The sequence below is a fragment of the Pterocles gutturalis genome, unplaced genomic scaffold (assembly GCF_000699245.1).
Source record: "Pterocles gutturalis isolate BGI_N339 unplaced genomic scaffold, ASM69924v1 scaffold11973, whole genome shotgun sequence".
Taxonomy (NCBI): domain Eukaryota; kingdom Metazoa; phylum Chordata; class Aves; order Pterocliformes; family Pteroclidae; genus Pterocles; species Pterocles gutturalis.
Window position 1 is genome coordinate 26,916 of NW_010123130.1, and position 13,540 is coordinate 40,455.

Consider the following 13,540-nt stretch of genomic DNA (forward strand, 5'->3'; position numbering starts at 1 on the left):
TGTGTTGTGAGAAGAAACTTAATTTAAAAAAAAATAAATAATGCAGAGTCTGATTCCCAGACAGCAGCAGCCATAGTTCTCACTTTTTTTTTTTTGTCTGTTTTTGTTCTTTTTTTGTTAAAATGCAATATGTACAGATTTTGCAGTTCATTGTTGTACGTGTATCTCTGTGGAACTGCTGCCATGTCTCATGGTTTGCATCGAACTCGCGAGGAACGCCTGGCTCCCCTGCCACCAATCACTCGCGAAAGCAAAGCTGACACCCATGGACATGCGTGTGCTTACTGGACAGCCATCCTGCCTCTCCACTCGTTGAGCAGCTGTGTTCATGTAAACCATGGTTTGAACAGAGAGTGTAAAGTAGAAGTTCCTAAGTATGACTTTTAAATTGTCCATTATTGAAGGACGTGATGTCCGTGAGGTATTCGCCATCCCTCCATTTTCCTCAGGTGTGATGCATGTTACCTACGCAGGCTCCGCTGTGCCTCTTTAAGTAAACTATCAAAATCCATGGAGTCATACTTGCTTTTAGTGGAAGCAGGATCAAAATCATCTGAGTTTGAATCTGAAACCCAAAGAGACGCAAGTTCAGGTCAGAGGCAAGAACAGCTGGTGAGTACTTACACTGTTTTCTTTGTGCAACAGTACAAACGAAGCACTGAAGAAACAACCCACTTGTGACCACAGCTTCATAGGAATAGGATGATAAAAGCCCAGAAACGGTCATCAAAGAAACTTCACGTGTGGACAGAGCTTTCTGGTAAGAAGTAGGACTTAACAAAAGCAGTACACAACATTTGGGGGTTCATACCATAAATTGCATATACACACAGAGCAGGTAAACTCAAAACAGTTTCTCCAAGACTTGAGCACTGACACACTGCTGTGTATAGGTCTCAAAGCAGTCTGGATAATCTTGATAGATGCTTTACCCAAAAATCCACCATCGTTTTGCAATTGCTGTTTTGCAGAGGATACCACTGCTTCCACTTGCTCTGCCTCCAGGTCTTGTACAAGTCACTAGACCTCCCTGAATCTCTGTTTTTGCTTCCACTCTGATTTTTTGGGGTTTTTCTTGTTTAGAGTGTGAGCAATTCATGGCAGGGCTCTGCACCACCATACAAGCAATCTCAGGTGGGCTCCTCAGCTTTACAGCGTACGTGATAAGTCATAGCAGCAATAATGGTCCAGCTCCTGTGACCTGCGATACCTGCTCCAGCTTTGCTAGTTGGTCAGACACAGACGTCAGTCTGTTCCTAGCGCAGAGGAGGGATTGTATGTTTGTGGCCATACAGCTCCAGTACAGCAATCACTGAAGTGGCTGCAAGCACTGAATTTCCTTTTGGAGGCATCTCTGCCTCACACTGACTCTTCCTGGTTCCTGTGTCACAAATCCTTTATGTGAGTGCCCTTTTCTTGCCATTTCTTGTGTTGAATTAATGAGAATTCCCCATCTACCACTATAAGACACACTGTGCATTAAATGTTCATTACAAGTTCTGTTAAGACAGTATCTTCTCACAGAGGAGAGGTGTTAAACTTTTGACTACTATTTTCAAGTGTTTTCTTTCTTCTGTACTCAACCCAAGGCTGATTAATTCTCTCTGTCCTTGTACTAGCTCATGAATTTTAAAGTTCATCCTGCCATCTCCTCATGTATTTCTATCAGATACTCTGCAAAATACAGGGAATGCAGTCTGAAGTAGAGAAGCTCAAGCTGTCAGCAGGACAAAGTGAAAATACTCTGCTTACAGATACTCTGGGAATCCCACTCAGTATGGAGAGACCTGCCAGGGAATACTCCCAGTGATGAATAATGTTCAAGAGGGTTCCCTTCAGACAACTTATTTTAAACCCAAGATTTTCTGAGATACAGAGACGACCCTGGCTTCCACTGCTAAAGATAAGTCAAATCAAGTCAAGACTTCAATCTGTTTTTACTGTTTTTATCAGCCTACATTTCAACAAATGCCTTGCTACCTTTTATATTTTCAACACCAACCCTATATCTCTTCAGCAGTCATTTGCCTTTTCTTAGCTTTACATTATCTGTTTAGCCACTGAAGTGAATTATAGCATATTCATTGTGAACAATGTGCATCATCTTTATCATTTATTCTGAAAAGACATCAATTGGTTAGAAAAAATATATCTGTATTCACTTCCTGCATTGTACAAAGCCAAGGGCAGCACATACAAGATTTCATTAGCACTGAGTTATAGGGTTATGAGAGATTTTAATGACTCTGGTCATTTATTCACAAAAAACCACAATATCTGATTAATATAGATTCAACAGCAAAATGTCTGCTGCTATTTTATTCAGAAAAGAGTATCTCCCATATCTTTAGTCTATTTATACAGGTATCAGGAACGTTTAACATTTAATGAATACTTTACATTTTATAAGGTAATTAAATAAGAAGTGAGTTTATAATATATTATAATATTACAGAGGATGTTTTGGTAGCCTGCATGGTCTCTTTATGCATATAGTTAACACCAGCATTCCTACTGTAAGAGTTTGCACATCTCCAAACATCCTTGCAAGGGGAAACATCACACCTTGACCCAGAGCACAGGACAGAACAGTACATTTTTGCCCAGACAGTACTAGGACAGACCCAGATGTGTTATTGCAGACAGTATACACACTTGGGACTGGAGTTATCACAGCATAATGGTGTCTGGAGACTGCTATGCATAGTGCCTCACATCAGTGTGACAGCAAACACCAAGAGATTTGCTAAGCTCTCCACACGCTGAAGCCTCTTACATCATGACTGGAAGTCCCTGCAAGGAGACACCTTCACACATAGATGCTTATGCATGATGTGGGAACCACCAGTTGAGATCCATGGCCTTTGCTATATTGAGAGTCAGATTTGATCACAAGCCCTTCTAGCTTTCAAACCTGACAAACTATGAATTGTGTTTAAGGTGTGGCTCTGGCAAGTTCTACACATCTACAACACAAACTCATGGCAAAGTAAGAATCATAAGGGGGTTTTTTTCTGTGAGGCATCTACTTTGTTCTCTGTTTATCGCTCACATAAATAAATCAGGTATCACAACCAAGCAGTCACAGCACAGCAATGAACAGTAAAGCATGCAGGAGGTTTTTGTGGTGCTATCATTTCAATATGGAAATGTATTACTGAGTATTGGGCACTTATTTTTGATAATGATGGAAATATGCTTTAGAAGAATTTTCACAGTCTGAAATATCTGAAAGAAGCCAATTCAGATTAGAGCTCAGAGTAGTAGACTGCTATACTTCTTGCAGCAAGTGAAAACCACTTCCTTTAACTTCCTCCAATCATTTAAATAATATAAGCAGCAAACAAAAAAAGAAGCAAACCCTAAATTCTCCTGAGTTACAAGGTTCAAGTTAGGTGCTTTAATTCACACAGAGCAAAATACCTACCTAGGTCTGCATAGTTAGACTTGCAAAATTGCTTGCGTCCACAAAAGTACAGCTCAAAGTCAGGTTCATTTGACCTGCGTAAAGTATATCCATTTTCAAGAGCAGCAAAGGCGTCACAAGTATAGCGGTAGGTGATGAAACCATAGCTGTCTCTGCAATTGAAAAATACAGTTGTGAACAAAAGCTGAAAAGAGTTAATGCACATTAGTGTAACCCCTTCCTGAAAGCAAGGACTTGCGGGAGATCCAGCAGCGGAAATGCCAGAAGTACTGCATCCATTTATCAGCATGATTGTCCTGTCATGCAGCTAAATACTTATTTCTGCGACAGCAAATCTCAACTAGCAAGATTAATAAATAAGGATGAAAGAAAATAAATAAGGTTTTGAACTCAGCATGTCATCTGTCACAGCACTTACATTGGTAACTCCCATACCAGTAATCTTACTGCTACAATTTTTTACATATGGCAGCTCCCAAACAAGAAGTAATCTCAAAAGTTCTTACCCATCATCTCGCAAATTTACAGTGCACTCCTCAATTTCACCAAAAACTTCAAAGCGGTCCCTTAGTTCTGTTCGAGTTGTGTCAGGTCTGATTTTACCCAGATAAATCACACGATGTTCTTCCTGTTAAGAAGGAGCAACAGGGAAGGCATATTTTTAATGGATGTGTAATAAGGATGAACCTGTATATAAATACATGCAAATATACGCACATGGATGTGCAGAGGATGCATAATTATAGCCATAGCCTCCTGTGGAAGACCTTCTGCATCTTGCTAGTGAGTGAAATAGCTGTCTCCTGGAAAGCACCTAAGGTATTTAAATTACATTACATTTAACAGGTGGTATGCTCCTGGAAGGCTTCACTGCTTGCTCTCACTGTTCTGCTTCATACTGACAGCTCCCTTTGTATCCTACTGCACCTTCTTCCCTTCCACCCTTCCTACTACTTCACCTCCAAGACTGTAAACTCCTCCAAACCAAGAGCTCCCTTTCTCTTGCCATCTATACAATACTGGGCAAAACCCATCTTAGTTGTGGAGTAATATAAAGTAACACCATAATTGCATAAATGTACCATAGACATTACTAAATGTACTACAAACATTAACTCAATAGTTGATTCATCCTGCAATCAGCTGTCCCACCATAATCCACACTTTAAAACAGAGTGAAACTGTTAGGGGTCCAGAAGATAACTTTTATTAAAATAAATATTTCTGGGGGGAAGGCAGGACAATAACATATATCCTGTGGTCATCATTACCTTTTGGTTTCTTCAGAAAAACAACCTTACTGAATTCCCTGATTGTTATAGGCTAAGATGCCACTTGAATGTTCCTTTGACACTTGGAGCAAAGCATCAAAGACAGATACTTTTAAAATAATCAAGTCATGGTCATATCCTTCCTTCCTGAGTGGAAATGCCCAGCAGAATGACAGAAGGACTAGGAAACCCTGTCAGAGTCACTTTAGGAATTTTTGGATGAACACTTTACTGAGTGTAGAGCCATTTAGTGAGCTGCAAGCAAAGCAAAAGACAAAAAAAAAAAGATCTTCAAAACACTGACCTTAAGGTAATCAGGGCAAAGAAGCAGCCGCTATGCAACGGTCGGGTGCTCAGGCTCCGTCTCAGATTGCCTCTGGCCTGAAGAACCTTGGCACTACCGGCCCTACTGCTCATCCCTTACACACCTGCACATTTGACTCATAAATTGAACCACTACAACCACCACTGCCACCACCACCACCACCACCTTCTCAGCAGGCATAAATCTGTCAGTCAGTGGAGCAATGTCAATTTAAACCACCAGCTTTCGCACCCGAGACTTGCACAGAATTTAGGTGCCAAATGCTGAAGGAGCTATACTGACTGCTGCAAATTCATGACTATCGTAACCTGGAGGTGCCTAAAGGCTAATGGCACCTCAATGCGCAATGCAAAAAGCTCTAGGGACCTAAATATAGACATCCTGCTCAGAAACATCCTGAAGAGACAGGTAGCTGATAGTGTTACAATTCAGATATAGCAGGAAATGGATCTCTTCCATGAGTCTCCACAGAGGCATAGGGCACTAGTCATGCCTGGACCACAGACAACAGGATTCAGATCAGATCAAAACACATGTACAAACAGAAATGATCCTGATGCCTCTTCTTCACTTGTTTGAGCACTCTTCTGAGACAAAGGGGACATAACTCTTGTTAGTTATGGGGGCCTAAAATCTTGGCTCCCAGTTCCCAGGAGAGCACTCTGCTCCCAGAAACTGTTTTATGCAAAATAAAGAAAAAATTCCTGCAGCGGGAAGCTGAAACTAATATATCTGCCTCCCAACAGAAACTCCTTCTCACTATCACACTCAGTCAACTGTTTTTGCTGACTCTCTTCCTGGCCTCACAAATGTCAGGGGCTCAGATCAAGCTAAGCTAAGCTCCTGAGAAATGAAGGTGAGTTCAAAGCTCCAGAAAACAGAGATCCAAGAATCAAAACCTCCTACACCAAAGCCCCACCCACTAAGGTATGGCACCTTTATAGCACCCTGGTCTGCCCAGCAGAGTCTCTGCTTGCTCAGCCAAAGTATGTATATGGGCTCCTTAATCACTGGGATCAGGCAAGTACCTCATTTAGATGCTTGAAACTATCGCCTCTTTTGATTATATAAGGAACCAAGGTGACTGCATTGGTAGTCCTCTATAACCCTACTGGGACGGACATTTTGATTTTTAAATGTTATGCCCTCTGAAGTGCGTGGTCCAAAAGCTGCCCTTGTTTCTCTGCCATAGCAGCACAGCCTGGAGAAGCTGGCATGGGTAGAAGGATAAGTGTGTTCATGGGTGGCCACAAATTTAGGGAAGGGGGTACTTTACAGACAGCTGCTGCTTTTTATCTCTGTCTCTGGCGTGTCCCTGTCCAGAGCCTTGACCCTCCTGACAGAGGAGTTTGAGTAAGGCTTCCGTGAACTAGGGACTGTAGAGTGCAAACCACAGAAATCTGCATTTCTTCCATTTTCTGCATTCTAATTCTGCTTACTTTCAGTATGGTTGGATGCTATAAACTTCAATACCAGGAAAATCTGCATACGCACAGTAATTACTTTTTCAGACTGTTTTACCAAATCAAGGATGTAACCACACTGAAACACTTGATAAGAAACAATTCCATTGATACTTGCTATTGAACCTAAATGACTGACCAGATGGAGCAGAACATAACATAGCAGACTGTCTAATATACTTTAGCTGAGATAATACATCTCGACTGAAAAAACATAATGTTTCACTCACTGACATGGAGATTGTTATATTACAGTGTGATGGAAATAACTATTGCACGCTCAAAATGTGTGCATGCCTGCATAACTTCTTCTTCTTTTATCCCTCTAATAACCTTTATATCTGTAATACCCCTTTAAGACAACTGTAATAAACCCAAACTGAACAATTAAAAAAACCCCTGTTAAACTATCATTAAGGGAATAAGCTAAACCTGCAAAATTAAGGAAATTCAAATTTAAAGCTGAAATGCACCATATGTCCTCCAGTGTGCACATGAGGAGATGTTCTTTCAAGTATTTTTTTTAAGCAGAGTGTCATGATAGTATAAGATACTGGAAAACACTGGATTCATACAGCATTGTCTTTGTCTTGGCCAAACTTGGTTTATTTAAAGCAGCTATGAATAAATGTATTTGTATTCACTTAGACACCTGCCTTTTATTCCCATTAATCATGAGCTATACAAGCCTAACAAGATTACAGCATACCTCTAAATGTTGAAGACCTTTATTTCATAATAAGCTACATGCCTAAGTCCGTATGTGCATATTCAGTGTGCTTTTTACTGCACTTGTTAGAGGAATCATAGTATCATAGAATAGTTTGAGTTGGAAGGGACCATGGAGGTCATCTAGTCCAACCCCCCTGCAGTAAGCAGGGACATCTTCCACTAGATCAGGTTGCCCAGAGCCCCATTCAACCTGACACTGAATGTTTCCAGGGATGGGTTATCTACCACCTCCCTGGGCAACCTGCTCCAGTGTTTCACCACCTTAAGCGTAAAATATTTCTTCCTTGTATCTAGTCTAAATGTCTCCTCTTTTGGTTTAAAACCATTACCCCTTGTCCTTTTGCTACAGGCCCTGTTAAAAAGTTTATCCCCATCTTTCTTATAAGCCCCCTTTAGGTACTCAATGGTCGCAATCAGGTCTCCTCAGAGTCTTCTCTGCTCCAGGCTGAACAAGCCCAACTCTCTCAGCATCTCCTCATAGAGGAGGTGTTCCAGGCCTTTGATCATTTTTGTGGCCCCCCTCTGGCCTGCTCCAACAGGTCCTTTGCTGAGGGCTCCACAGATGGATGCAGCACTCCAGGTGTGGTCTCACCAGAGCAGAGCAGAGGGGCAGAATCACTTCCTTCGACCTGCTGACCACACTTCTTTTGATGCAGCCCAGGATATGGCTGGCTTTCTGGGCTGCAAGTGCACATTGCTGGCTCATGTTGAGCTTCCCATCCACCAGGACACTCAGGTCCTTCTCTGCAGGGCTGCTCTCAATCTCTTCATCCCCCAGCCTGTTACTGGGGGTTGCCCCAACCCATGTGTAGTACCTTGCATTTGGCCCTGTTGAATGTCATGAGGTTTTCACAAGTCCACTTCTCCAGCTTGTCAAGGTCCCTCTGGATGGCATCCCATCCCTCAGGGGTGTCAACCTCACCATTCATCTTGGTGTCATCCACAAACTTACTGAGGGTGCACTCAATCCCATCGTCTATGTCATTGCTGAAGATATTAAACAGCACTGGCCCCAGAACAGACCCCTGAGGGACACCGCCTGTTACTGATCTCCATCCGGACATTGAGCCGTTGACCACCACCCTCTGGAAGCAACTATCTAACCAATTTCTTATCCACTGAACAGTCCACCCATCAAATCCGTGTCTCTCCAGTTTAGAGAGAAGGATGTTATGGGTGACTGTGTCAAAGGCCTTGGAGATTATACATGACTTGGGAACCTAGAGAACTGCAGAGAAAAACTTTTGTTTTCAGTTTAATGTGAGCAGAGGGAACCTGCAGGAACTCCAGAAGATACTGTTCATATTTCCCTCCCAAAAGTGGAGATGATTTATTTTGCATCATAACCTTTAAGCATAATTCATTGCTTTGCCAGGTAAATAAAGGAAGAAAGAAAGAGTCCAGCCAACTCCCTCAGGCCCAACACGTCTCTCTTCTTTCAGTTTATCTAAAGCACCTGCTTCTTAATCTTGCTCTTTCTTCCTTGTAGTAAAAACATTTGAATAGGTAGATGCAGCAGAAAATCTCAGACTGAAAAGCAGTATTTCAAGTCTCAAATGAAAATACTAAAGCATTAGCATGCCAAAACTGAGAAAACAGGACCAGCATGTACCTTACACATCTAAGAGTCTAAAGGGACAACTCATCCTGCAAAATGTTTGCTGATGCTAAGGATCTTTTTGTCTTCCAAAGCTTTCTCCAAAACTTTATTCTGTTTTCCATTCCTCATTTTTAATCATTTATTTCACATGGAACTAAAGCGCAGACTATTAGATGTATTAGCTTTCACATGTATTTTTGCACTAGGCTCTTTACCCAACATTCGTCTGCTTTGCCTGCTTGTGGTGCTGCTAAGTAGGGTCTGAGGGAACTGCAGGCAGCCACTCCAGAGGTCACACTGCACAGTGCTGCTGTTGTTTTCATCTGCACATCTGTGGTGCATACCTAGCTCTCCAAGAGCCAGATAATGCTCTATGTGAAGCTGAGAGAAGAAACCTGGGCGCATTTTAAAGCTGGGGTCTCCCATGGGCTTCTCAAAGGCTCTGCTGCTTCCTCCAGCACTGGCATCTGGCTGGGCGCAAGCCCCATGCCTGTGCTGCCTTCCATGCCAAGTGATTTCTCTCCTCTTCCAGTAGAAAGCCACGAAGACTTTCATCCCTAGAGCTGGAGGCCAAACACCATTTTGAAAGTGCAATAGGAACAGTCAGACAGAGTTTAAAACATAGAAATGCTGTGGATGGCAAAAAGCCAGCAAAGCTTAAGATTCTGGCATAATAAGAAAAAAATGCTTTAGATTTTGTATTAAAGAAGAACTGGGGACTAAGTATGACCTGCAGACAAGCATGAATGGCAAAAGGAAGACTCACAAAAACTGGAAAAGAAAGAATTTTGCACAAAATTTCCACATGCTGCTGTGTGGCTAACTGAGGACTGGAACAGTGCAGCCACATTCCATGGTGACTGCTAGAAAAATAATGAGGGACCAGGAAAACTCGAGATTTAGGTAATCCATTTCATACATTTTCAGCAACTCATCAGAAAAGGTAGAGGGCCTGGATCAGGGCCATCAAGATGAGCAATGGAAAAAAAATCCAAACTCAATATACAATGTACATTGGATCCTTCATTAGTGGGAGTGCACTCCATTATAGGCTAACTCTGGTTTTAGACTTCAGAGAAGCCAAGCACTCATTTATAAAACCACCTTTCTCCTGCCTTCCTGTTGTAGGGCAATTTAGGTTTTTGGAAACCATGTGTTTCTTTCCGCTTCAGTGGCCTCACAGCGCATTTATCTTCTTACGTCTGTAAGCTCTCTGGGACAGGGACTCTTGATACTTGTCTCATGGAGGCTGTCAGCACTTAGAAATGAAAATTAGTAATGTTAATAGTAATTTTCTACTCAGGTATAAAAGATGATTTTGTTATACCTCCTGGCAACAGCCAGTGCACACAGTAAATGAGCTGCAGGGAGGACGCGACCGTAAGTCAGTATTGTGGCCAGAGAGGCAGAGTAGCAGAGACCCAGAACACCTGCTGCTCATCAGACAGTTTAACTTCCCAGCTCTGGTGAACCATGTCAATAGGGAACCCCAAACTGGTGCATCCAAAATTGAAATGTGCTAACTGTATTTCTGACACCATGCCTCAGAAAGTATTTGCCACATGGTCTAATGAGCTGCTGCAGTAAAAGTCCACATAATTCAGAAATTTCCTGGGGTGTATGAGAAGAAAAAAGGGGTCCACATTCTTCCTGGCAAATCATTGTGATCTGTCTTGGTTGGGGGTTGGATCCCAGTCCTGTCCTGCATTTGCTCCTGAAGTTTCATCATAAATATGTTGCCACTATGATCTGGTTAGCATTATAAAGTTAAGTAAGTCTCAGTAGCAGACCATCCTTATGTTCAATGAGGATCCATTCTAAAACAAAACGGGGATGCAGTGAAACTAAATCAAATCAAGATCAAACTAAACTATGCCACCATTTGCTCAGCTAGCAAAGGCATCACAATCAAAAGTATAAATAAATGAATGAATGAATGACAAAAATATTGTTCTTACTCTATAACTGGAAAATACCTTGTGGGCTCAGCCCATCTTTTTCAAGCATGACTGCTCAAAATTAAGACCCCAATCCACAAAAAAAGCCCTGAATTTCCAGTAACTGGAGAGAGGAAAAGAAGAAAAGGAGAAGAATATGACAGTTACTTTTGAGGTCAAGCACCTGTATATAGCTGTAAGTCTAGATATGAATTCAGGAATCCATGCAGGGAAATGCTAGCCCAGGCTTCTAGCTGATCTGAAGCTACTGCAGCGAAGGTGATGTGTGCAAGACTGAAGAGGCAGCCTTTTAAACACGCCTCTGCCACATAGCATGAGCACAGGCTTCTAAAACAAGTGTCCCCAGCATTCTGCCAATATGCCTTCACGTCTGCCAAAATACAAGCTGCCTGCACAATCAGAGGGCATTGCTGCACATATGGTTTTGACAGATCAAAATATGTGAAATTTTTTCTCATTTCTTTTTCCTAGGTTTCCCACTCTTCTTGTCACATGGAGGCTAATTCTAGATATTGAGCCAATAACACTTGATGGATTTTAGCTCACTCATAATTTCTGTTCCCTTCCACTGTGCATCCTTTCCACAAGTAACTCCTGAGACCTCAGCACGGTGCTTCTCATGAAGAAAAGCCACTTGCCCTGTGTGACACCCGCACTGTTAGTACTGCCCAATTTTAGGCTGCTCTTTTAACAGTATCTGGAGGTATGTGGCCATGAATCAATTCTTGCAGCACAAGAATGGGCTAGAAAGAAAATAAAAAATTCCCCAATGTAGAAAGCAAAGAAATCTAAATTTATGGGACTACAGGAACAGTTCAAGGAAAGAGAGAGGAGATACTTGTTGGTGAACAATAAAGGAGCTGAGTCCCTCAAGAAAGAAGAGTGTGACACAGAAGAGACCCATAAGCCAAAAGGAGCAAGAAAAGAAAGAGACAATGCTAGAAATAAAACAAATTTCATCACTGACTTCATGGGATCAGGGCTTCCCTTTCTCTGCTGTCCCCTAACCCCTACTTATTTGCACAGGGAATAAACTGACATGACTCAATACAGATTTTTAAAGCAAAAGTGCTGATTGACTTTGGAGAAAAGAGTTAATAGGATTTAATCTCCATCTCCTGCAGCTCTTACACAGGTGACTGGATTTTAAGTTTTTGCAATGTTCTATTTATTTTTATTTTTTAGTTTATTTATGCTTATTAATAAATAATTTCACTAATTAATTGTTATGAAAATGCTCACTCTAGAAAGAAAATAAATTCAACTTTGGTTTTGAAATGTCTACACTTCTTAAAATAGGAAGGTATGATGCAGCATATCTGGAGTTTTTAAGGTTTATTTTCTTTCCTTTTCCCTTTCCTCTTGATTAGCAAGTTGCCAAATATTTGTTTGGTTTAAACTAAATCAATTTTTCTACCTCCCCAGGAGGATTCAGGTTCATTTATAACAGTAAGGTACTGTAATTGAGAAGTAGCAAGATACACCCATGACAGAGGTCTACTTGAATCTGTAATTTGTGTTAGATCTAAGAGAGAACAGCCAGTGTAAGTTACAGTTGCTGGAAGGTAGTGTTCATCTCTAAGCAGATGGAAGCCAGATATTTTAAAACTAACTGCAACAACTGACTTAAATATAGCCCTGTCTGAAGCCAAGCAAATTCATTCCATTGCCTTTGCTGAGTTGCAGATCAGCAAAGCATGTTATAGCTCTAAATCTCATGCTTTACAAAGTACACATTATCATCCACACTTTGTAGATAGCGCACCTGAGGCAGAGAAAAGTGAAACAATTTGATGAAGCTCACTAAAAACAACAGAGACAAAAATCAGAAAATAAAGGTGTCTGTTCCCTCCCAGAACTTCTCATTGCCATAGACTAGACCAGTCTCTGACAATCTCTATGCACCCCCAGTTCTGTAGGTGTAAGTATTAGAAGAAACACTGACACGTGTGACAAATCACCTTTTACTACAAAGTCCACTAAACACACTCAAAAAGACCTATTCATTTTGGTAAGCCTTTGACAGAGTACTAAGGGAAAATTTGGAAATGAAGATGAAGTGTCCCAGTCTGCACCAGCTCATGGAAGAGCCAGAGCACAGCCAGAACAACAGTGAAGGTAAAACTGAACGGAAAGAGCAGGACACAGAAAACCAACCATACAATGTTAAGGGCAAGACACCAAAAGGGCTTAACCACAACAAGAAGAGTCCAGATTTGCAGCAGTTCCCAGTTTAATTTATCAAAACCATCACACAGTTGCCAACAGGGAACTATAAAGCAGCAAAAGCCACCTGTGTGTTTAATAGCCATTCTTCTGTCCTACTGCTACAACAGCCAAGAGAGTTGCTCATCCCCACATGGGTATTTCCTTAGCCTCAGGTATTGCAGTTATCTCACACAGAACATTGATAAAATAATTAAATAATACATAATCATTATGAAAGGGCCAGTGTTAGGTGACATTTTTAAATTGCATCATGTCTTCGGACTATTTATTTTTGGTAAAAATAAATTAAAAATTAACCGAGCCATAGACGGGGGAAAAAAAAATTAAACTCGTGCTCGGTTTCGAATTCTGTTATCTACACCCTCTGTATAGACAATTATAGCGACTAGTTAAGTCCAGTGATCAGTGTTTAAGCTGACTCCTTTTATTGCTTATGTAAAAACCCAGAAATATAGAAAATAGACATTGATTTCTGGCACTCTGGTAGATGATATATAGTAAAAAATGCAGGTTCACTGATAGATTTGTATAAGAA

At 41.2% G+C, this 13,540-nt stretch overlaps 1 protein-coding gene across 1 annotated transcript in view; it reads right to left on the reverse strand.

Annotated features, from left to right (window-relative positions):
* Positions 1–349: 349 nt before the first annotated feature.
* Positions 350–13,540, reverse strand: part of PPARGC1A (peroxisome proliferator-activated receptor gamma, coactivator 1 alpha) — a 65,963-nt gene continuing 52,772 nt past the window's right edge. Inside the window, exons 11-13 of the mRNA XM_010077793.1 lie at positions 3,934–4,055; positions 3,428–3,579; positions 350–565 (exon numbers count right to left, since the gene is read on the reverse strand). Of these exons, the coding sequence (XP_010076095.1) occupies positions 462–565; positions 3,428–3,579; positions 3,934–4,055 (378 nt within the window). The 3' untranslated portion in view covers positions 350–461. The remainder of the gene's footprint in view (positions 566–3,427; positions 3,580–3,933; positions 4,056–13,540) is intronic.